At 53.4% G+C, this 22,457-nt stretch overlaps 1 protein-coding gene across 1 annotated transcript in view; it reads left to right on the top strand.

Annotated features, from left to right (window-relative positions):
* The first annotated feature begins 5,182 nt into the window (after positions 1 to 5,182).
* The window catches only part of DNAH1 (dynein, axonemal, heavy chain 1), an 84,887-nt gene continuing 67,612 nt past the window's right edge, over positions 5,183 to 22,457 (top strand). Inside the window, exons 1-9 of the mRNA XM_011958846.1 lie at positions 5,183 to 5,213; positions 8,948 to 9,044; positions 9,689 to 10,055; positions 11,069 to 11,141; positions 13,399 to 13,573; positions 13,996 to 14,152; positions 15,128 to 15,260; positions 18,694 to 18,855; positions 19,695 to 19,947. Of these exons, the coding sequence (XP_011814236.1) occupies positions 9,723 to 10,055; positions 11,069 to 11,141; positions 13,399 to 13,573; positions 13,996 to 14,152; positions 15,128 to 15,260; positions 18,694 to 18,855; positions 19,695 to 19,947 (1,286 nt within the window). The 5' untranslated portion in view covers positions 5,183 to 5,213; positions 8,948 to 9,044; positions 9,689 to 9,722. The remainder of the gene's footprint in view (positions 5,214 to 8,947; positions 9,045 to 9,688; positions 10,056 to 11,068; positions 11,142 to 13,398; positions 13,574 to 13,995; positions 14,153 to 15,127; positions 15,261 to 18,693; positions 18,856 to 19,694; positions 19,948 to 22,457) is intronic.

The following is a 22,457-nucleotide window of genomic DNA, read 5'->3' on the forward strand; positions in this document are numbered from 1 at the left end:
CCACCATGCCTGGCTAATTTTTTATATTTTTAGTCAAGACAGGGTTTCACTGTGTTAGATAGGATGGTCTCGATCTCCTGACCTCGTGATCTGCCACCTCGGCCTCCCAAAGTGCTGGGATTACAGGTGTGAGCCACCATGCCCAGTCTAATTTTTGTATTTTTTAGTAGAGACAGGGTTTTACCATGTCGCCCACTGGGCTCGAACTCCTGAACTCAAATGATCTGCCCACCTCAGCCTCCCAAAGTACTGGGATTACAGGCATGAGCCACCACACCCAGCCAGGAGAAAGTGAGTGCCAGGCTCTTGAGTGGCCTATCAGGAGTACAGGGGAAAGAGAAAGACAGTGGGGTGGGGACTTTCCAGGAGGAGAATGCTCCACAGGGGGCAGCTGGAGGATGACTGGGGGCCCAGGTGATGGACAGTCCAGTTCTTCCATAAATAGGGGAACTGAGACTCTAACAACTATCAGTGTCTGGTGCATAAGGTAGGCCTGCTGCTGGCTTCCTGATGCCCCACCTCAGGATGGTGGAGTGGAGGAGGGACAAGGAGTGAGAGGAGTAGGAGGCCAGGCAGATGCCCCTTCTCCTCCTGTAAAGGGAAGTGGAGTTCCCGGGGCAACGGGTCTTTGTCTCATGGTCTTTTCTTTGCGGCTCCCTATATCCTGCAGGACAGCCACAGGTTCCCATCCCACTCTGCCAAGACTTTGGGTGAGGCCCCTCCCTTCTTGCCACCTCAGTTTGCAGACCCAGAGTGTGGGAGCGGTTTGCCAAGACCGTTGTCAGCTCTAATGGCCACACTAGCTGTTTGAATGTCCCCAGGCCATTTGCAAGGGGTGGTGGGGAGGAGTGTTGTCGCACCTCTTTGGGAGTGAGGGATTCCATCTCTTTGGAACAAACCCTTCCTTACTGACCTGCTGGGAGTTTTTCATACACTCCCTCCTGGAGGTCTGGCAAGGGCAGTGCTTTTGCCGGGAATGGAAGTATTTGGGGCAGGAAAAGTCTTGGTGTCCCTCACACCACTCTGTGCTGATGACCCCACCATGATGCTGGGCAAGGTTTCTGTTCCTTATTGTGCAGAAGAAAAACTGAGGCCTAACAAAGGAAGGGACTTGCCTGGTGAGTAATCTGAAGAATCCAAGCCTCCTGCCCCATCCAGAGCCCTTCCTAGGGGTGGATGAAAGGTCAGGCTGGCGTCTGGTCCCCAAAGTGGCCAGCCTTGGGGGACGGGTGGATGGGAGGGCCCAGCTAAGCCTTAGCAAACCCAGGTTCCCTGGAAAGTGGGAGTGGGGACACTTGGTGGGTCACAGGGCCAGGTTGATGAAGTCACCCACTCTGCCAAGATATTACTCAGCTGACGCTCACCAAACTCCTTGGGACCGAGGGAAAATTAGAGGTGCTCAGAGTCTAATTATAATAAACAGTTTCCTGTGCAGCTTCTGGAGCCCCCCTGGGAAATGTCCTGTGGAAGATGTCTTTGTCTCAGAGCCTGCCATCTGGTGCTTTGGCCCAGGAAGGTGGGGACCAGCAGGCATCCCCCCTGGGCTGCTGCTCCTGGAGCACAGAGCCTCAGCATCCTGCACCCTCAGATGGAGGTCAGAGAAAAATAGGCTAGGGGAGAGGAGGTGAGGGTGGGACAATGTGGGGTCATGTGCAGCTGGGCTGGTGTCCGCAGCCACTATCTTTGGCGTGGTGGCCCTGATATGGGTTGCTGTATCTTCCAGTCATTCCTATGGGTCTTTCCTAGACTGACGCATGGGCAGGGCTGCTGAGAAAAGCTGTGCCTCTGCCCCAGCACCCCCTGACCCCACCCATCAAGTCCACCCTCCAGTTGGGAGAAACAGCAATGACCATCACATGGTACAGAGTGAGTGGTTCTCTGAGCTGGGCTTCCTGAGAGTAGACCCTTTCAGCTGTGGCCTGTCCATCTGTCCAGCAGCCACATCCCCTGTGATGTCACAAACCCACAGCTCAAGTCCCGGTGAGGGACTCAGCAGTGACATCTACCAAGTGGTACTGACCATTGTCCTCTGGGGCCCTGAGGAGCATGTGTGTTCTGTTGGCCAAGGCACTCAGGGAGGGCGTCCTGAGAAGTAACCCAAGATGGGATGGAAGATCATAGAAAAACAAAGAGGGAGGAGGCTCTGGCAGGGAGGCTGCACAGGAGTAAAGGTGGGCACGGGATTAGGTGGGGGCTGTGATGGATGAAGACTGTCTGTTCATGGACCAGTGGTCTCCAGTCCTCCAGCCCCCGAGAAACTCCATTCTACTCCTTCTTCCTTGAGCTCTGGGCTTTCAAGGTCTTGTCTGTCAAGGTGATCATGTGGATCAAAGGAGAATTAATTTGTCTCCATTTTTATTCATCAAAGAAATGATTATGCTGATCAGAACTGCTGAGGGCAGCTAAGCAATGGCAGGGAGGCTTGTGTCGGGGAGGCCTGGGGAGGTGGTGAATCCTAGACCTCACCGAGTCCCTTCTCTGACACGCCCCCATGCCTGCAACTCACTTTCTCTTGGCATAGCTCAGAGCCCCCGGCCTAGAAAATCAGAGGAAGATCCTGGGGGCCCAAGAGGCAGGTTGAGGGCAAGTGGGGAGCAGATAGCTCAGCCATGCAGTCTGGATGCCTGTCACCTTCCGTTCTGGCTGGCCAGCCACATGAAGGGCCCATTCTGCTGCCCATTCACAAGGGGCTTTCATCTCGGCAGTCAGTGAAGCATTGCTCCCGTCTCAGACAGCAAGGAGACACAGGGGAGGGGGCGTGCAGACCTGCCATGCCCTCAGACCCCATGCTGGAAAGGCATGGCTCTGGGCCAGGGCATCCTAAGCAGCCCATCTGTCCCAATCCCCCAGCTTCCAGGCCACCAGAGTCCTCAGCAAGGGGGCTCTGAGCAAGAGATGGGCAGTGACTCCCCAACTCTTGTAGAAACCCAGTCCGCCTGTTTCAACAAGAGTAAGGCTGACCTGTCTTCCAGCTTATTCAGATTAAAAGATGGCCCTCCCATCACAAGAGGGGCAGAAGTCCAGTGGGTCATGGCTTAGCCCCTTGCTCCTTTCCCAGGGAGCAAGGTAACTATGGTAGCCTTCAGGACAGGGCAGGAAGGCCAAAGCCTGAACCCTTGCCCAGCCATGGGAGAAGACAGAGCATTAGAGGGTAGCCCCTGAGACCCAGAAGAACAGGGACTGACTCACAGTCTCCTGCTAGTGAGGAGGGAGGCCACAGCATGCCCTTGAAGAGGGGTGAAGCGGAGCTGGCAGGGCTGCTGGCAAAACCAGCTCCCCTTGGCCCCCACCCCTCAAGTCCATTCTCCAGTTGGGAGAAACAGCAGTGACCATCACATGGTACAGAGTGAGTGGTTCTGTGAGCTGGGCCTCCTGAGAGTGGACCCTTTCAGCTATGGCCTGTCCATCTGTCCAGCAGCCACAGCCCCTGTGATGTCACCAGCCCACTGTGTTGCCTGGCAACTTTCCAGGATTAGCTTTCTGCCCCTCTCATTCCTGACGTCCCACCATAGGCTGATGTTGCCGTGGCAACCCGGATGGATGCTGCAGCTTTTTGGACAGCTGTACCCAGTGTGGGAAGTACCAGGCAAAAGCAGGGAAGCAGGTGCCTCTCTACAGGCCAAGGGGGGGGGGTACCCAGCCTATACCCAGACCCACTGAGCAGCCAGACTGCCCTGAACAGGATGATGGGGTCCCTGTCCCTTCTAAGAGCTGTGGACACCTTGCCTCCAGTTCCCGTCATGCTCCTTCCTTCCTTCTGCAGTGATCGCCGAGTACCTACTGTGTGAATGCCCACAAGAAAAATAAAACCACGGTTTGGATTCAGGAAAGGTTGCACCAGCATCAGGTCTTGAAGGATGAGTAGGAGTCCGCCAGACGTGGGAGTGAATGGAGACAGGTTCTAGACAGAGGAAGCAGAAGCCTGTGCAAGGGCTGAACTGCTGTCTCCAGGCACAGCTTCCACCCTGCCTCTGGGTTCCTCATGGCCTGGCCTCTCCATCTTTCCCACTCAATACAATTTATGGTGGGGATAGGGTCCAGTTCAGTTCCAGACACTTAGTGCCCAGCAACAGGCCTGGCATCAAGCCAGCACGACTAAAATGCCAAGTGAAATTCAACATCAGGGCCTATGACCTCCCCCAACGTTAAATGTCTCACCAAGTCTGTTTCCCCATCTATGAAATGGGGCCAGTTTTGAGAAGGCTCTGGGCAGGGGTTCTCAGGTCAGATGAGGTGATCTTTTTCTTTTGGTTCATTTGGTTTGTGAACCACTTCTTTCCCTTACAGAAAAAATCGGAAGCCTGATACAGTGGACATCTGTGACCATCAGATTCTTTAATTGTTACATTGCACCACTTTTGCTTTATCTCCTCTTTCTCTTTTTATCTAGTTATGCTTACCTATATATAATTTTTGCTGAACCATTTGAAAGGAAATTGTAGCAGACATTCTGATGTGTTTCTTGAAACACTTCAGGCCACATCAACTAAGGATAGTCTGATACAACCACAGTAGCATTATCACATCTAAGAAAATTAACGATAATTCAATATTCAGAATAGGGCAGGAGGATCAAAACCTGAACCCATGCCAGGTCCTGAGAGCAGATGAGGGGCATCAGAGGGTGGGCGCCTGAGCTGAGGGGGGGTCGGGCGCATCCTCTGCCCAGCAGAGGCGGCGGCCAGAGTGGAGTCACCCTGCAATGTGGGGGGGTGTGGCTGTGTGAGCCAAGCCCCAGGAGAACCAGAACCCACCTTTTCCTCAGTGCCCTGACCACAGTGTCCCGCGGCTGTGGCTTAAATGCCAACTTCCAATTCGTAAATTTCTCCAATTATTCTTCCCCAAATTATGTACATATCTATATGTATTTAAATCGGGAATTAAAGTTCTCACACTACATTTAGCTGTTTCGCTGCTTACTCTAAAAGGGCACAGGAGGGAAGATGGGTGGGTAATGGAACTTAGAAGAGTAACACTCCCAGGCTGGCCCTAATCCTGGCGATCGAGACATGTGCTGGAACACCCCAGTCCCAGCGTCCTGGGCGGAAGTAACCGAGACCTGGAGTTGATGGGTAGGTATGGGTTCAGGCTGGGGAGGTTCGCGGACGGAAGCTCCCGCCTTGCGGTGCCGGTTGGCCCCGCCCCTTAGCAACGGCTTAGCGTCCCTCCCTAGAGACAGGGATGACGCATCCCCGCACTGCTCGGTGGAGCCGGTAGGTAGGTGAGGCGGAGGGGTTGCGAGGCCAGCGCGGGCAGCGGGACCTCGAAAAGGCGCGGAGGGCTAGTGGACGGGGGTGGGGAGTGGGGTCTCGCAGGAGTCTGCTTGCTGAGCCTCGGCCAGGGGGAAAGAAGGGAGGTGCACTTTATTTTATTTATTAATTTTGAGACGGAGTCTCGCTCTGTCGCCCAAGTTGGAGTGTAATGGCGCGATCTCGGCTCACTGTAACCTCCGCCTCCCGGGTTCAAGCGATTCTCCCGCCTCAGCCTCCCGAGTAGCTGGGATTACGGGCACTCGCCATCATGCCGGCTAATTTTTGTATTTTTGTACAGACGGGGTTTCACCCTGTTGGCCAAGCTGGTCTTAAACTCCTGACCTCAGGTGGTCCGCTCGCCTTGGCCTCCCAAATGTTTGGATTACAGGCGTGAGCCACTGCGCCCGGCCTAGAAGTGCACTTTAAACAGCCTTGCAGTTAAGTCCTGTACTTACCAGACCACTTTTTGGGCCCCACCCCCATGCTGAGCATGTGGAAGTCCCATCAGCTACCCAGTCCCTCTCCGGATCCCTACTAGAGTTGTTACAGAGGTCAACTTCATTCCTTTCTCCACTTCGCCCATCCATTAGTTCATTTGTTCACACAATCATTCAGCAAGTACTTTCTAGGCACCAGCTGTGTGCCAAGCCCATGCCAGTCTCATGCTAGGTGCTAGGTGCCAAGTTTCCAGAGATCAACGTTACTTGAAAATGCCTGTGCAGCTGACAGGAAACACAGATATGCACATATAATACAGGGAGACATACACTGGAGGGGAAAGACACAGTTGTGGGGGGCAGTTTGCATCAGGCGAATGCTTCAAAACGGTGGAGAGAACCCCAAGCCTGGGGGAGCAATAACCATTCATGGTGTTGTTTGCCTGGTAGCCCCAAGGTCAGATACTTCCAAAATCCCTTAAAGTCACAGATCCATTTGTCTGCTTATGCAGAACCCCGGGGTGTGAAATGGATAAAGGTGCAGGGTCCTTGCTGAATCAGGGGTGGGTGGCATAGAAGCCCTCCTGCTTAGGTGGCTCCCCACAGGTACCCACTTTGCAGAATCTCAGCACCCAGTTGGAGAACACTGTTGTGGTGCTAGAACATGGACCTTTGAGTCAGCCAGAGGTGAAGACCTCAGTTTCCATTCTGGTTCTGCCAGTGTTTGGTTGTGTGACCTTTGCAAGTTTCTTTACTTTCCTGGGCCCTAGTTTCCTCAGTTGTAAACTGGCAATAATAGTGGTACCTGCTGTGAGGTTGGAATACCCCTATTCATCTGTGTCTATTCAGCCAAGTGCTTGGCTACTGGTTGAATCAAGTGGGGTTGAATGTCAGTGAATCCAACCAGAAGCTTCCTCTGGCTCAAGCCAATAGGGCTCCCAGGTGATCTGAGTGGAGAGAAAGAAGAACTTGGGTTCAAATTTCAACTGTGGCTCTTGCTGGCTGTGTGACCTTGGGCAGTTCACTTCTCTGAGCTTCGTTTTCCTGCCTCTGAGAAATGAGGATACTCTCAGTTCCCACCTTAGAAATTTAAATGAGATGATGCGTAAAATAAGTCTAAGCCCCCAGTAACAGTTACCATTCCCAACACTGTGCCCACCAGGGCCACCCCTGCCATCTCACTGGCCACTTACCTTCAACACACAGGGAGAAGTGCCAGAATGACCAGAGGCAGAGGCCTTGCTGGGAGCCATGTCCTTCTCCTCCCTGCCAGTCACACTCATTCCCAGGCAGAGACTGCTGTCACCCATGAGGCCACGGCAGGAGGCAGACTGAGTCTTTCTTTCTGTCTGTCTGTCTTAGCTCCTGAGTATACTGATAATGCACAGGTGCACAGAGTTGGGGCAGGGCTGGAAGGGAGCCACTGTGGAGGGCTGAGGGATGGAGTGGAAACAGATTCTGGGTTTGCAGCTCACTCTCACACCATCTTTGGGACACACCTCGGTGCGTCCCCCTATTGCCAGCTTGCATGGAGGGAAACAGTTTACTGGGGCAGCAAGTTCACCCATTATGGATTCATTTTGCCCCCAGCAACCCTGCAGTTTCCTGGACATTTGCACATCTGTTATCTCCAAAGATCCTTATAACTCCTTAAAATGCACCAGTAAAGCAAACCAAGCATGTTCAGGCCTCTCTGAGAGCTGAGGAAGTCATGGAATGGAATGCTCTCCTGTGGATCTGGGACCCTGGCCTCTCTAAGCCCTGCTCTGTTGGGTGATTTTGTTCAAAGATGAAACAAACATCTATGGGTTTGCAGCATGATGAGGCTGAGCCCCAAGGGGTCCTCTGTTCTTTAGGGTGCTCCGGGAAGGGCTGGTGACTGTTAGACAGGTGGGCCAGACTCAGCATTGTCTTCAGCACCTGCCCTGGGAGGCAGCTGGCTGCCAGAGACTGGATTCAGGGAGCGGAGTTCCGCTGGGGGAGGCCTGGCAGGCCAGACTGGCTGGAGGCAGGTCGGCCTTTGGGCTGAGTGTCTGGGGCTTCCTGCCAGAGCCCCATCTGCCCTTCTTCAGCCCTCAGGCGCCCTGACAACTCACCACCCCCTTCTTAGAAATGGACTCAGCTGCTGAGTGCTGCTTCAGCACTGCTGGGTAGTTTTGCTCTAGACAGCTCTGGCCACCCACCCCACTCCTCAGGTCAGTACAGGCAAGGACTCCCTGCCACAATCCATCAGGAGGCCTGCAGTAGCACAAAACACCCAGCAAAAAGAGTGCCCTGTTCTTCAAGCTCTCGGCTCTTTGTCTCAGTGTGCAGAAGGGATGGGAAAATGGGATGGGGCCGGGGAAGGGCGGCTTGCTTGGGCTAAGCCTCTATTTCCTTTTGTTAAGATGCTTTCCTTTTATTTCTTTTCTTTTCTTTTTTGAGACGGAATCTCACTCTGTCGCCTAGGCTGGAATGCAGTGGCATGATCTTGGCTCACTGCAACCTCTGTCTCCAGGGTTCAAATGATTCTCCTGCCTCAGCCTCTGGAGTAGCTAGGATTACTGGAGTAGCTAGGATTACAAGTGTGCACCACCACACCCAGCTAATTTTTGTGTTTTTAGTAGAAATGGGGTTTTGCCATGTTGGCCAGGCTGGTCTCGAACTCCTGACGTCAAGTGATCTGCCCACGTCAGCCTCCCGAAGTGCTGGGATTACAGGCATGAGCCACCAAGCCTGGCCTTTTTTTTTTTTTTTTTTTTTTTGAGATGGAGTTTTGTTCTTGTCACCCAGGTTGGGGTGCAATGGCACAATCTCAGTTCACTGCAACCTCTGCCTCCCGGGTTCAAGTGATTTTCCTGCCTCAGCCTCCCGAGTAGCTGGGATTACAGACATGTGCCACCACACCTGGCTAATTCTGTATTTTTAGTAGAGATGGGGTTTCACCATGTTGGCCAGGCTGGTCTCAAACTCCTGACCTCAGGTGATCCACCCTCCTCAGCCTCCCAAAGTGCTAGGATTATGGGAGTGAGCCACCGCCCTGGCCTCTTTTTTTCTAATTGCAATTTTTATTGAGATAATTGTAGACCCTCTTTTTATTTTTTGCACTAGTATTATATACAAACCTCTTCTTCACCATATCCTTGTCCAATTTCTTGTCATGTACTCCTGCCCGAGGATTCTCCATGGTGATGAGTTTTGAGGTAGCCAAAAGCAACAGTGGCTTTTCAAGGGCTTGCTCCTCCCACAATAAAAACTCTATAAACCCTTGTCCTCCAGGTGGTGGATGTGCACGCACGCCGGCAGCATCTGCTACTCCCTTGCATAAGACAGGAGGGTATACGTTTCCTGAGCTGATCTGACCCTGAGAGCCAGGGTGGGTAAATGCTATTTTGTTGCTGGTAGAGGGATCTGTGGGCCTATGGAGGATCAGGATTGGGGTCCTGCTGGGGAGGCCATTTATTCCTCTGGCTCCTGGGGTATGGGAGGAGGTAGAGTGGGCAAACACAGGGGACGCAGGGCATGGTCCAGCGCTCACAGGTGCTAGGGAGGCTGATGCACCACACTGGGAAAAGGCAGGGAAGTCTAGCAGGGCTAGGCTGGGGGTGCTAGGGCTGCTTCTGGCTGAAAGTCATTTTAGGGAAATTTATTGGGTGAGCAAGCTCTGGGCCTCCCTCCCCATCTCCCGCTACTGAGAAGCCAGGCCTTACTCTATAAAATGGGGGAGAGGGGTGGACAAGTGCAGTCACACGCATGGGTTGGGGGCATCTGCAGTGCTTCCCCTCACTCGGCCCTTAACTCTGGGTAGGCTCATTTCTCACATGCAGTGTCCAGGGCAGGCCCCACTGTCTCCTGGTGGGACTTGGAGATTAGGAGGAGACCACTCCCTCCTCCTTGCTCTTCTGTTACCCGTGGGTCATGGGCTGGGGCTTGTGGCAGACAGACAATCTAGGCATCCATATGTCTGGGGGCTGAGACAGAGGCTGGCAAGGGCGGACTGACGCTGAGATCTTCTCCTAGGAGCTTCGGCTGGGGCATCTCTCTGAGAAGCAGCATGGAGCAGCCTAACAGTAAAGGCTGTAGCCCAGGAAGAACCCCTCAAGGCCCAGAGTGCAGCGGTGCTCCTGGAGTCCAAGTGGGGACCCACAGGGGCCTAGAGTATAACCCGGGGAAGATTCTTCCAGGATCAGACTATGGATTGGGGAATCCTCCAGCTCTTGACCCCAAGCTCCCACATTTATCCCTGCCCCCGGCCCCACCCACACTCTCAGACTTGGGGCAGCCCCGGAAGTCACCCCTGACAGGCAATGATAAGAAGTACCCACTGATGAAGCAGCGTGGGTTCTACTCTGACATCCTCAGCCCTGGAACCTTGGATCAACTTGGAGTGAGTATGGCAGCCATCCCCTACCAAGCCTCAACCCTTCCTCTGGGCTCCGTTCACCCATCCTTTCATCCTTCTCCCCATCAGTCAGTCCATCTGTTCATTTAGCTGTCTGTCTATCAACCTATCCATCTGTCTTTCTATCCATCTACCCTCTATTCTGCCCTCATCCATCCTTCCATCCATTTTTCTCACCACCCATCCATCTGTCCATTCGACAACTCATTACTGAGCTCCTGCTGTGTGCCAGGCCCTGGATGGAGCCCTAGAGATGCAGCGGGGATGAGACGCCCATGTCCCTATTGTCGTTGTCATGGGGCAGTGGCTTTGGTAGGGAAGACCCCCTCCCCTGGCTCTGGTTGGGAAGTTCCACAGATGAGGTGATGTACTGCTGAGATCTAAGAGACAGGATGTAAGAGTGGGGCCTGGGAGCGTGTTCCAGGCAGAGGAGACAACAGGTACAAAGACTTGGGGTCCCTGAGAGAGGGCACAGCTGTGTGAAGAAGGCTAGAATGCGAGGGAGGAGGCTGGGGGCAGGGGAAAGAGGGGAGGGAATGACAAGGAGAGAATTCAGAGTCCTGTACGTCCCAGGCAGTCTTAGGCTTAGGCCAGGGAGGGGCCAAGAAAGAGAGGGCGAGGACCCCCTGATATGCATTACACCTGCAGTGCCAGTGGCCCTTGGGAGAGGAAGTATGTACAGAGATACCTGCTGGCCTTGCAGTATCTGCTTCGTGGCTCAGCCCCAGGATGCACTGTAGAGTGTTCTCAGAGCAAGGAGGGGAGCTGGGCTGGACCAGAATGGGGCGGGGTCAGGATGTCCTGGGTGGCCACAGATTGTTGCCCACTGTGGCCTTTGAACGGGAAATTGTGCGTACTCACTGGTTCTGCCCACTCTTGTGCTCCTGGAGTGCTCCCTGGTGGACCTCAAGGGAGGTGCCTGGCCTCAGGGTCCCTCCTGGGTCCTGCCTGTCCCTGGGATGTTGACACATGCTCAGGGCTCTGTGGTTTGGTTTCAGGAGGTGTGTCGTGGCCCCCGAATGAGCCAGAACCTCCTGCGGCAGGCTGACCTCGACAAGTTCACCCCAAGAGGTCAGTGCTCAGGAGGGCTGTGTGAGTGGGTTCCGGTAGGTATTTCCAAGCAGGCTTTTGGCCTCAGGGAGACAGCCTTTTCTTGGCTGTGGGCCTCAGCTTCCTTAACTGTGGAGTGGGGATAATAAGAAACAGGGTGCTTCACAAGCGCCCACTCATGGTGAGTGCTCAGTCAGCCATAGCTGCCAAGTCATTACTCTTAGTGGAGCCGTGACCTTGACACTGGGCTGGGCTGGGCTGGGCTGCCGGGGGTCAAAGCCACAGCTTTCCTTCCCTGGCTGAGGTCAGAAGGGCATATGGGTGTATTTTCTGCCCCCTCTGGAATGTGGGCCCTGAAGAGGCCAGGACTGTCTGAGTTGCTCCCTGCTGGGGCCCCAGCACCTAGAACAGGGCCTGGCTCAGATAGATGCCTGGGAGATCCTTGCTGAAGGAGGAAAGGGGGCTTCTCCTCTCAGGCTCATGCAGAGTCTCAGAGCACAGCTGGGGTGGTGAGGACTGGGACAGGTCTGCAGGGTGTGGGGCCTTCCCCAGTGGCAGAGGGGAGTACAGGGGCTCCAGGAGAAGCCCTGAGTGGTGGTAAGGAACTGCACAGGTGGCCTCCCTCCTGGCCAGAGTTTGCCCCTCTCCCCTGGCAGGCAGGATGTCCCCTTGGATCAGGCCCAGATGCCCTGTGGCTCCCCCTGTCCACCCCTCCTCCCCACCCCGAGGAAAGACCTGGCTCCTTAGGTCACTGTCCAGACCAGTCCTCCTAGCCCACAGGCCTTAGAAAACACCATGAGCATGTACATTTGTGCGCTTACCTGAGGGTCTGGCCTATTGTTTCCAACAGTATCACAAGTATCCGTGACCCAGAAAATGGCTACCAACCACAGATCTCAGCACTGAGGGTATTGGGAATGGTGCTCCTGCCACTCATGGCAGGGTGGGCAGGGGGTGATCGGCAGATGGCAGCTCTGCCCACGTGAGAAAAAGTAGGCCCCAGTGGCACAGGGTAGTGTCAGTCAAGGCTCTCAGCAGCCAGTTGTGGACATTCACTCTGCTGCCCGAGGGCTGGGGTAGCCTCCCCCAGCGCACGGGCACAGCAGGGTCTGGAGGCCAGGCATGGGTCTCTTCACCCTGGCTCCTTCTTGGCCACTGAGTGGGTCCTGGGGGTGGAGTGGTGTCACGCAGCCTCAAGAACTGGTGATTAGGGCTCTGAAAAGAGCCTTCTTGGCAGCCCTGAGATCTGGGCCTTTTTGATGGGGTCCCTTGACTACTCGGAAACCTGGTGAGAGCAGACTCCAGCTAATAGTGGAGGCTCCACTGAGCCTTGGACACCGCCCAGGCCCCACCTCTAGAGGCCTCTGTGGGACCCCAGATGCTACTCCTAAGGTGGGCCCTCCTGCAGCATGACCACCTCTTGGTCCCAGGGAGGCAGTAAGGCCCAAGGAAGGGGTAACCAGGGCCCCTGGGACTCTGGACCCTTCTTCCAACCGGAAAATAGAGGGGACCATCAGGAGGCTGCCCAGAGCCCAGCCAGGCCCTGGGAAATGTGGTCATCCCCTCCTGAAGCAAATGCCCACACCCGTCTCCCCACCTCTGTGGTATCACTTTGCCTGGGACTTTCTTCTCCATTGACCATCTGGTGTCGCGGGCAAACTGAGATGGATGGTCATCCTATCAATGGATCTCTCCCCACCAACTCCCCTTCCCCCAGGTATGGAATGGAAGCCTCTGTATACCCTGCTTATCTAAGTAGGGGCAGTCATTTTGTGATTTGAGGGTCCTGCAGGGCCAGAATGGTGGAGCCACCCACAGTATCCAGGATGCCTCAAGCTGGCAATAGCCTCAGGGAATGAATATCAGACTCTAATATGCTGAGGGGGCCTCTGCAGTAGGGGTGGGAGAAGCCCATCCCATTTCATCTTCCTGTCTAGTGGTAACCCTCGCCCTTGTTGAACTCAACATCTGGCTTGAGCAATGGCCGCTGGTGCTGGAGTCATGGGTGGTATGGAAAGGAGTGGTCAAGCATGCTGGCTCTGGACAGGGAGAGCAGGGCCAGGACAGACCTTCTGGAAGCCACCATCCCTCCAGGCTCATAGTCCCAGGGCACCTGGTGCCATGCCTTTCTCCCAGTCACTGCCCAGCCACAGGCAAGCTCTGAGCTTCCCACACTCCAAAGCATACTGCCTGATTGGTGATTTGTTTTACGGGGTGGAGGCTGGTTGTTGGGTGCTGTCCTGAGCCCCAAAGCCCCTGCCCCTGCTTCTGCCTGCAGTCGGAACCTTCGAGGTTCCTGAGGACTTCCAGGAGTGCGTGGAGCAGCAGTGCATTGGGTCCACCACCCGGCTGCTCGCCCAGACTGACTTCCCGCTGCAGGCCTATGAGCCCAAGGTGCAGGTGCCTTTCCAGGTGCTGCCAGGCCAGTGTCCTCGCAAGATTGAGATCGAGAGGTACGGCTGGGTGGGCTGTGGGGAGACTGTCCGGGAGATGGCATCCACCTGTCTCAGGGGGTGAGGAACTGCAGATCACCAGGTGACAATCCTCATAGCAGAACCTGTGCACAAGTGTTCAGATCGAATCTTCTAGCCCTTTGGTGTCTTAATAGGAACAATTTACATGTTTTGGAATTGGGGAAGGTGGTGTTGAGGTCAGTGAATGGGACTGTGGGGCAGGACAGAAGGGTATTTGGAGCCCAGGACACCAGCCCCAGCCACCACACCACTTCCTGATGAGTTTCAGAGGGGCGGAGGGCTCCAGAGGGGTCTCTCGGCCACACCCCTGTCCCCACAACCCCGTAAGCCCTTGTGGACGCCCATGGAACGACATCACACAAGCCAAGCCATCCTGAGGTCCCTTCCCTGCCCTTGACCAGGAGGAAACAGCAGTACCTGAGCCTGGACATTGAGCAGTTGCTGTTCAGCCAGGGCATCGACTCCAACAAGCTCATGCCTAGGCACCTGGACCCCCAGCACCCCCAAACCATTGAGCAGGGCCGTGACCCACTCTTCCCCATCTACCTCCCACTGAAGGTGAGTCGGGCTTCCACAGATGGTTGAGGGACGGGGAACAGAGGTGCAGGACCCCAGTGGAAGCTCAAGAGTCAGATCTGAAAGGGGATTCCCACACCAGTCACCAGCACTCTCTTGTCAAACAGGGCCAGGTCAACAATAGGAACCCATCCCAGGTACTTTGAGCATCCTAGATGCGGCAGGAGGGGCCCCCAGCCCCCCTGGAATGCTGAGTCTTTGCTTCTTCCCTGGGTAGACTGTATGCCTGGCCTTGGCCTCCATGCCACCCATGGGCAACCTAGATGTGGCCCAGCTGGACTGTGGAGTAGTCCTACCTGACCAGGGCCCGCCTCAGGGTAGGGAGCTGCTTCTGGGCTCACTGAAACGGGAAGAGCAGGGATGGAAGAGGGAATCAGTGCCACCCCCTTGAGGTATGAATCAGGAAATGAATCCAGGGAGGAGAAAGAGGGAGCATGGCCTGGCTCTGGCTTTCACCCACCTCCCCTCCCTTCCTCTCTGCGGCCCTGAGTGTCTCTCGCCTGGTGGTCCCTGTAAGGAGGTAAAGCTGAGTCTGGCTAAGGGCTGCCTCCTGACAGCCCCGGATCTCATCATTTCCAAGTTGTAGTAGGGTCCCCAGGAAAACCCAAGGGCCACCTCTTCCCTTGGGCCTGAGCTAGGTGGCCCTGGGCAGTGGGAGAAAGAACCTACCGCCTGCTCTGGGTCCCTGGACACCCGTCTGCCTGAGCCTCAGGTGGCTTGGCTGGATGGGGATCCAGGGTTTCAAACACCCAACCAGATGCTGTATACCCCTGGGAGCAGCAGTGGAGAGGGTCAGCCCCTAGCCCCCAGTGGAGAGGGTCAACCCCGAGTCCCAGCCTGCAGCGCTCTCACCTGGGGAGGGGATTACTTAGGCGCTCCATCCGTTGGCACACCCAGTCCCACCTGGGCCCCACTAGAGGAGCTGCTTCCTCCCAACGTTGGTCTGCTTTCTTCCAGGTATTTGACAATGAGGACTTTGACTGCCGGACTCCCAGAGAGTGGATCAACATGGGTTTGGAGCCAGGGTCTCTGGACGGGAAACCTGTCCCAGGAAAAGCCCTCCTGCCCACTGATGATTTCCTGGGACATGGTGAGCAAGGCCAGTCTGGAGTGAGGGCACTATCTCATTCCAGTAGCAGCCCTGTCACAGACTCTGGGCTCCCCTGGGACCTGGCAGCCACCGAAGGCGAGACCTCTCAGCTGGGAGACAGGCCTAGGAGCTGGCCTCACAGAGGCAGGAAATGCAGGGACCAGGGAGAACATCGTCGGGAGAGCTGGAAAAGGGACAGCTGGATGGTGCCTAGTGTTTTGAAAAATCTTTGATTTATTGTTAGTAAAATGTGTACATGCTCGTTGGGAATGTTGAAACATGCACGAGGGGCACAGTTCCCCTCTCCATCCCTCCACCCAGAAGCCCCATTGTTGCAGCTCTAACCGTGGCCCCTCAGCTTTCACTTCTGTGTGCACAACACATAACATCACACACTTGCTCACAAACACACACCCCCATCGTCACACACATTGACAAACACACTCGCTGTCACGCACACCCCCAACAACCACTCTCATGTACACATTTTCACCACACAGAAACACACTCGCCTAATGTCACCCATCAACAACCACTGTCACACCTCACCATGCCCACTTGATGCCACACAGGTTTGCCTTGTCTTGGCCTTGTCTGTATCTGCCCAGGGAGTGCCCCTGGCTGCTCCTTTGGCCTCAGGCCTGCCCCAGTGGCTGTGAAGGTTCTCCCGTTTCCTGCTGTGGAAAGCAATGCCAGGTGGGCATCCATGGCTGCTGTCTTGGCCTGCACAGCTGGCTCTCGATGCAGCATCCTAGGAAGGTCTGGGTCATCAACTGGGAAGTTGGAGATGGCTGTTCCCCTGTGCAGGGCTGAAGGCTGCTCTGCTCCCCACCTGGTGGGTGGACAAGATGCTGTGAGTGGGGAGTGGGCCCAGTAGGCCAGCTCCAGGTGGGAAGCAGGATTGTGAGAGCCATGACTGGTTTTAAGACTGCACAGCGAGTCCATTGAGCAGGCTGTAAATTTATGTTTCATTTTAAAAACACGTTAATGCTGGAATCAATTTCTCTGAACTAGACAAGAAGCCCAGAATGTTCCGTTTACTTTGGACTTAATTACAAAAATAATTTAACTCAATTGTTCCCAGATCACCAATTCCTGGTGATAAAACCAGAAGATTTGGGACTGCATTAACCTTAAATGCACCAAGTACCAGGCTCCACCGAGGTGCTCTGCTTACACCCCTTCACATGGCCCTGGTCTGGGGTGGTGGCATGGGTGGGAGGATGGGTGAGCAGGGAGGGGCTCTGCCGGGGACCGCTTGTTTTCTGCTGGGGGCTTCCAGTGACATATTTTCATCTGAGTTGAGCAGAGACAAGGCCAGCATTTTCAGAAAGGGAACCTACTAGGAAGGGAAGGGAAAAGCAAAACAGAGAAGCAAAATAGGTGAGCTATAGGCCTTCTTTATCCATTCTTTTTTTTTTTTTTTTTTTTGAGACGGAGTCTTGCTCTGTCGCCCAGGCTAGAGTGCAGTGGCTGGATCTCAACTCACTGCAACCTCCGCCTCCCGGGTTCATGCCATTCTCCTGCCTCAGCCTCCCGAGTATCTGGGACCACAGGCGCCGGCCACCTCACCCGGCTAATTTTTTGTATTTTTAGTAGAGACGGGGTTTCACCGTGTTAGCCAGGATGGTCTATGATCTCCTGACCTTGTGATCCGCCCGTCTCGGCCTCCCAAAGTGCTGGGATTACAGGCTTGAGCCACCGCGCCCGGCCTCTTTATCCATTCTTTACTCATCCTCTAGCTGGTGTCAACAGATGGGGAGCATTTCCTGAGAATTCCAGCCCTTCCTTCCTCAACCCAGTCTGTAGAACTCAAACAAAACAAAACAAAAAAACAGGGGGCCAGGCGTGGTGGCTCACGCCTGTAATCCCAGTACTTTGGGAAGCTGAGGCGGGCAGATCATGAGGTCAGGAGCTCAACACCAGCCTGAACAACATGGTGAAACCCAGTTGCTACTAAATTTACAAAAATTAGCTGGCCATGGTGGCGCACACCTGTAATCCCACCTACTCGGGAGGCTGAGGCAGGAGAATTGCTTGAACCTGGGAGGCGGAGGTTGCAGTGAGTAGAGATTGTACCACTGCACTCCAGCATGGGCAACAGAGCGAGACTCCATCTCAAAAAAACAAAACAAACAAAACAAAACAAAACAAACAGCTTCTATCTGGGCTCACTGCAACCTCCATGTCCCAGGTTTAAACAATTTTTGTGCCTCAGCCTCCCAAGTAGCTGGGACTTCAGGCACACACCACTACTCCCAGCTAATTTTTTGTATTTTTGTGGAGACAGGGTTTCACCATGTTGCCCAAGGTAGTCTCGAACTCCTGAGTGCAATCCGCCCACCTTTGCCTCCCAGAGTGCAGGGATTATAGGCTTGAACCACTGCGCCTGGCCTCAGTTTGTTTTTAAGCCACTATGCATTGCGGCTGCTCTACTGGGCACCAAGTGTGTGCATCTTCCTTCTGCAAAAATTTATCGAACACCTGCAAGGTACTAGTTTTCATTCTAGGCCCAGGGACACAGCTGTGACTGAGATGGGACAAAGTCGCTCCTGCCCTTAGTGAGCTGACGCTAGTGTGAGCAGGTCAGCTGTGAACCAGGAGCTGATGCATAAATAGTGTGACTTTCGGCACTGTGAGGGATAGAATGGGGGGTAACAAGTCAGAGAGTGCCTGGGACAGGTGTGCTATTTTAGACACAGAGGCTTCTCCTTGGTGAAGGGAACAACCAGCAATGAGGTGACCTGAGTGGAGAGTGTTCCAAGCCGAGGGCACAGCCAGTGCAGAGGCTCTGCCATGGGAACAAGGTTGAAACTCACGGTAATAGCCAGATATCCAGTGTGGCTGGAGAGAAATGTGTGAGGGGCAGCGGCAGGAGGTAAGCTAGAGAAGTGGGCACAAGCTTTCAGCCCAGGGAACCAGTGGGACGCCCATCCTGACCAAAGAGCAGCTCCTACCCTGTCCTGCCCTGCCGGGCCCTGTTCTCAGATGAGGGGCCCAGGGACTGAGCAGCCAGGGGCAGCCTGTGAGGAGGGCTTCACCCTGGCCTTGGTCACCTTGAAGGGGGTCCAACTCATTTATGACCTTTACAAATGGGTTCTCAGCAGGTCTCCCTTAACTTGGGGCTTTCGTGCTGCCTGTCCCAGCCTCCTATTGGCCTGTGTGTCTCTCTGCCCTGGTGGAGGTTGTGCTGAGCACCAGGGCAGAGAAGCCTGGTCTTTCTGGCTCTCCTGCAGCCCGGGTTCCTCAGAGGCCAGCTTGGCTGGGAGGAAGCAGGGCCCTGGCTCTGCTGGAGCAGATGGGGGCATCCCGGCGGGAGAGACTCCGGACTGATGATCTCTGAGACCCATTTCCAGCGCTGCTGCCAGCACTCAGAGTCCCCTTCCTGCCCCCATGGCAGGTGGCACTAGTGGGGTTTCCTCTCCTGTTTCAGAGGACCCCAAGAGTCAGAAGCTGAAGTACGAATGGTGCAAGGTCGGCGTCCTGGACTACGACAAGGAGAAGAAGCTATACCTGGTGCACAAGACAGACGAGAAAGGCCTGGTGCGAGATGAGATGGGGAGGCCCATCCTGAATGCAGGGGTCACCCCTGAAGGTACGAAATGCTGCTGCTTCCCCAGGCAGACCCCCAGCTTGGGCCTGACCGGCCCATGACTGAGGCCAACCCCGCCCAAGGCACTGCCAGATCAGTTCTGGATTCTACTTTGCTCTGTTTGCCCAACACACTGACTGGTAAGGACCAGAGGACTCATCACTCAAGATACCCCAGAAAGGGCAAGTGGCCATTATTTGGCATGTCAGCTCTGAGCCCAAGTCCCATCAATAAGTGATGCCTGCCCTGGGTGTGGGATCAAGGGATGGGCACTTGAACAGCCATGCCTGTATAACTGCTTGTCTAAATACTTTCTTTTCTTTTTCTTTTTCTTTTTTTTTTTGAGACAGAGTCTGGCTCTGTCACCCAGGTTGGAGGGCGGTGGTGCAATCTTGGCTCACTGTGACCTCTTCCTCCCGGGTTCAAGCGATTCTTGTGCCTCAGTCTCCCAAGTAGCTGGGATTACAAGCGCCCACCACCACACCTGGCTACTTTTTCATATTTTTAGTAGAGACAGGATTTTACCATGGTGGCCAGGTTGGTCTCGAACTCCTGGCCTCAAGCAATCCTCCCCCCTCGGCCTCCCAAAGTGCTGGGATTACAGGCGTCAGCCACCGCACCCCAGCCTTGTCTATGTGCTTTCACATCCGTCCATGATACCTTGTGAGATGGGCCGGGCAGGGAGTGTCGTCATGCCCATTTCACAGATGCAGCAGGGGGTCAGAAGAGGGAAACAATTTGTTCAGGGCCACAGGGTATCCGCGGCACAGCCGGCCGGAACCTAGTGCTCCAGCCCAGAAGCCTGACTGTGTGTCCCCTTCTCCCTCCCACCTGGCCCCCAGGAAGGCCACCCCTTCAGGTCTGTCAGTACTGGGTGCCACGGATCCAACTTCTCTTCTGTGCTGAGGACCCTTGTGTGTTCGCACAACGTGTGGTCCAGGCCAACGCCCTGCGCAAGAACACGGAAGCGCTGCTGCTCTACAACCTGTATGTGGACTGCATGCCCTCTGACGGCCAGCGTGTCATCAGTGAACAGAGCCTGAGCAAGATCAAGCAGTGGGCCCTGAGCACGCCTCGGATGCGCAAAGGCCCCTCGTGAGTCCCCGCTCGGCCTTCCCCATTCTGGGCATCTCCTTCTCCAGGGAACCTTCCCCCGGGAAGTTGGTGCTACTCTAGGGTGGAGCTCCCTCAGGGCTCGTCTGTTTGAGACTGTCCTGCCTATTGCCCTATGGACTTGTTGGGGCCCCAAACAACTTTTGTCCATCTCCAGATCCCTCATTATCCATATGGACTCTTGGATTCTTATTTTATTCAAAGGGTTACAATGGACTACTTTTGTAAAATTTCGATGCTCAAATTGTCCCAGATTTGGCCAGTGGGAGACTTTTCAAGTTAATTCCTGTGTCATTTTACCATGTTTCCATTATTCTTCAAAACCCTCAGATGATGGTTTATTAGCAACGTGCCCCTAAGATAACTTCACTTTCTGGCACAGCAAGAATTTCCAGGCTCATTGTGTATTTTCCCAGGTCCAGTCCTGAAATCAGCTGTTTCTCCAAGGAAGCTCCTTTTATTATTTTAGTTTATTTTTTGAGACAGGTTCTTACTCTGTCACCCAGGCTGGAGTGCCTGGAGTGCAGTGGGGCCATCTTGGCTCACGGTAGCCTCAGTTTCCTGTGCTCAAGCAAGCCTCCCACCTCAGACTCCTGAGTAGCTGGGACTTAGGCATGTACCACAACATCTGGCTAATTCTGTTTATTTTTTGTAGAGACAGATATCCCTATGTTGCCTAGGCTGGTCTTGAATGCCTAGGCTCAAGTAAATCTCCCACCTTGGCTTCCCAAAGTGTTAGGATTATAGGCATGAGCCATCATGCCTGGGTGGAAGTTCCTTTTAGTTGAGGAATGATATTTAGAAGCCAAGATCTGGACATTAGATGTGCTCATTGCTACTGGGATATCATTATTTTGAGACTTCCATAGCAGACAGATCTGGGAACTATGTATACGGATGGTCCCCAATTTATGATAGTTTGACTTACCATTTTTCTTTCTATTTATTTATTTAGTTAGTTAGTTAATTAGTTATTTTGAGACGGAGTTTGATTCTTGTCTCCCAGGCTAGAGTACAGTGGCTCGATCTTGGATCACTGCAACCTCTGCCTCCTGGGTTCAAGAGATTCTCCTGCCTCAGCCTCCCAGGTAGCTGGGATTAAAGGCACCTGCCACCATGCCTGGCTAATTTTTGTATTTTTAGTAGAGATGAGGTTTCACTATTTTGGCCAAGCTGGTCTCAAGCTCCCAACCTCAGGTAATCCACCAGTCTCAGCCTCCTAAAGGGATTACAGGTATGAACCACCACACCCAGCCGACTTACCATTTTTCAACTTTATGATGGTGTGAAAGTGATATGCATTCAGTAGAAACTGTACTTCAAGCGTCCATGCAACTGATCTTTTTTTCATTTTCAGTAGTATTCATTTCAAGAGATTTTAAACACTTTATTATAAAATAGACTTTGTGTTACATAATTTTGCCCAACTGTAGGCTAATGTGAGTGTTCTGAGCATATTTAAGGTAGATTAGGCTAAACTATGGTGTTCAGTAGCTTAGGTGTATCAAGTGCATTTTAAACTTATGACAGGTTTACTTGGAATGTAGCCCCACTGTAAGTAGAGGAGCATCTGTATATTTACAGTCATGCATCACTTAATGATGGGGAGGTGTTCTGAGAAATGTGTCATTAGGTGATTTCATCGTTGTGCAAACATCATAGTGTGTACTGACACAGACCTTGATGATATAGCTGGCTGCACACCCAGAATATATGGTACAGCCTAGTGCTCCTAGGCCACAAAACTATACAGGGTGTGATTATTGAATATTGCAGGCAACTGTAACACAATGGCAAGTATTCGTGTATCTAAATATAGAAAATATACAGTAAAAATACAGTATACAAGATAAAACATGGTACATCTATGTAGGGCACTTACCATAAGTGGACTTTGCAGGGCTGGAAGTTGCTCTGGTTGAGTCAGTGAGTGAGTGGTTAGTGAATGTGAAGACCTAGGATATTATTATACGCTACTGTGGACTTTATAAATACTGTATACACTTAGGCTACACTAAATTTATTTTAACATTTTCTTTCTTCAATCATAAATTAACCCAACACACCTTAGGACCAGGCATGATGGCTTACATCTGTAATCCCAGCACTTTGGGAGGCCAAGGTGGGTGGGTTGATTGAGGCCAGGAGTTCAAGACTAGCCTGGCCAACATGGCAAAACGCCATCTCTACTTAAAAAAATACAAAAATTAGCTGAGCATGGTGGCACGTAACTATAATACCAGCTACTTGGGAGGCTGAGGCACCAGAGTTGCTTGAACCTGGGAGGCAGAGGTTGCAGTGAGCTGAGATGGCTCCACTGCACTCCAGCATAGGTGACAGAGTGAGACTATCTCAAAAATATATAATTAATTAATTAATTAATTAACTTTAGCTTACTTTAACTTTTCTATTTTATAAACTTTTAATTAAAAAAAAACTTTGGCCGGGCGCGGTGGCTCAAGCCTGTAATCCCAGCACTTTGGGAGGCCGAG

This window comes from Colobus angolensis, unplaced genomic scaffold (assembly GCF_000951035.1).
Source record: "Colobus angolensis palliatus isolate OR3802 unplaced genomic scaffold, Cang.pa_1.0 Scaffold477, whole genome shotgun sequence".
In the NCBI taxonomy this organism is placed as follows: Eukaryota; Metazoa; Chordata; class Mammalia; order Primates; family Cercopithecidae; genus Colobus; species Colobus angolensis.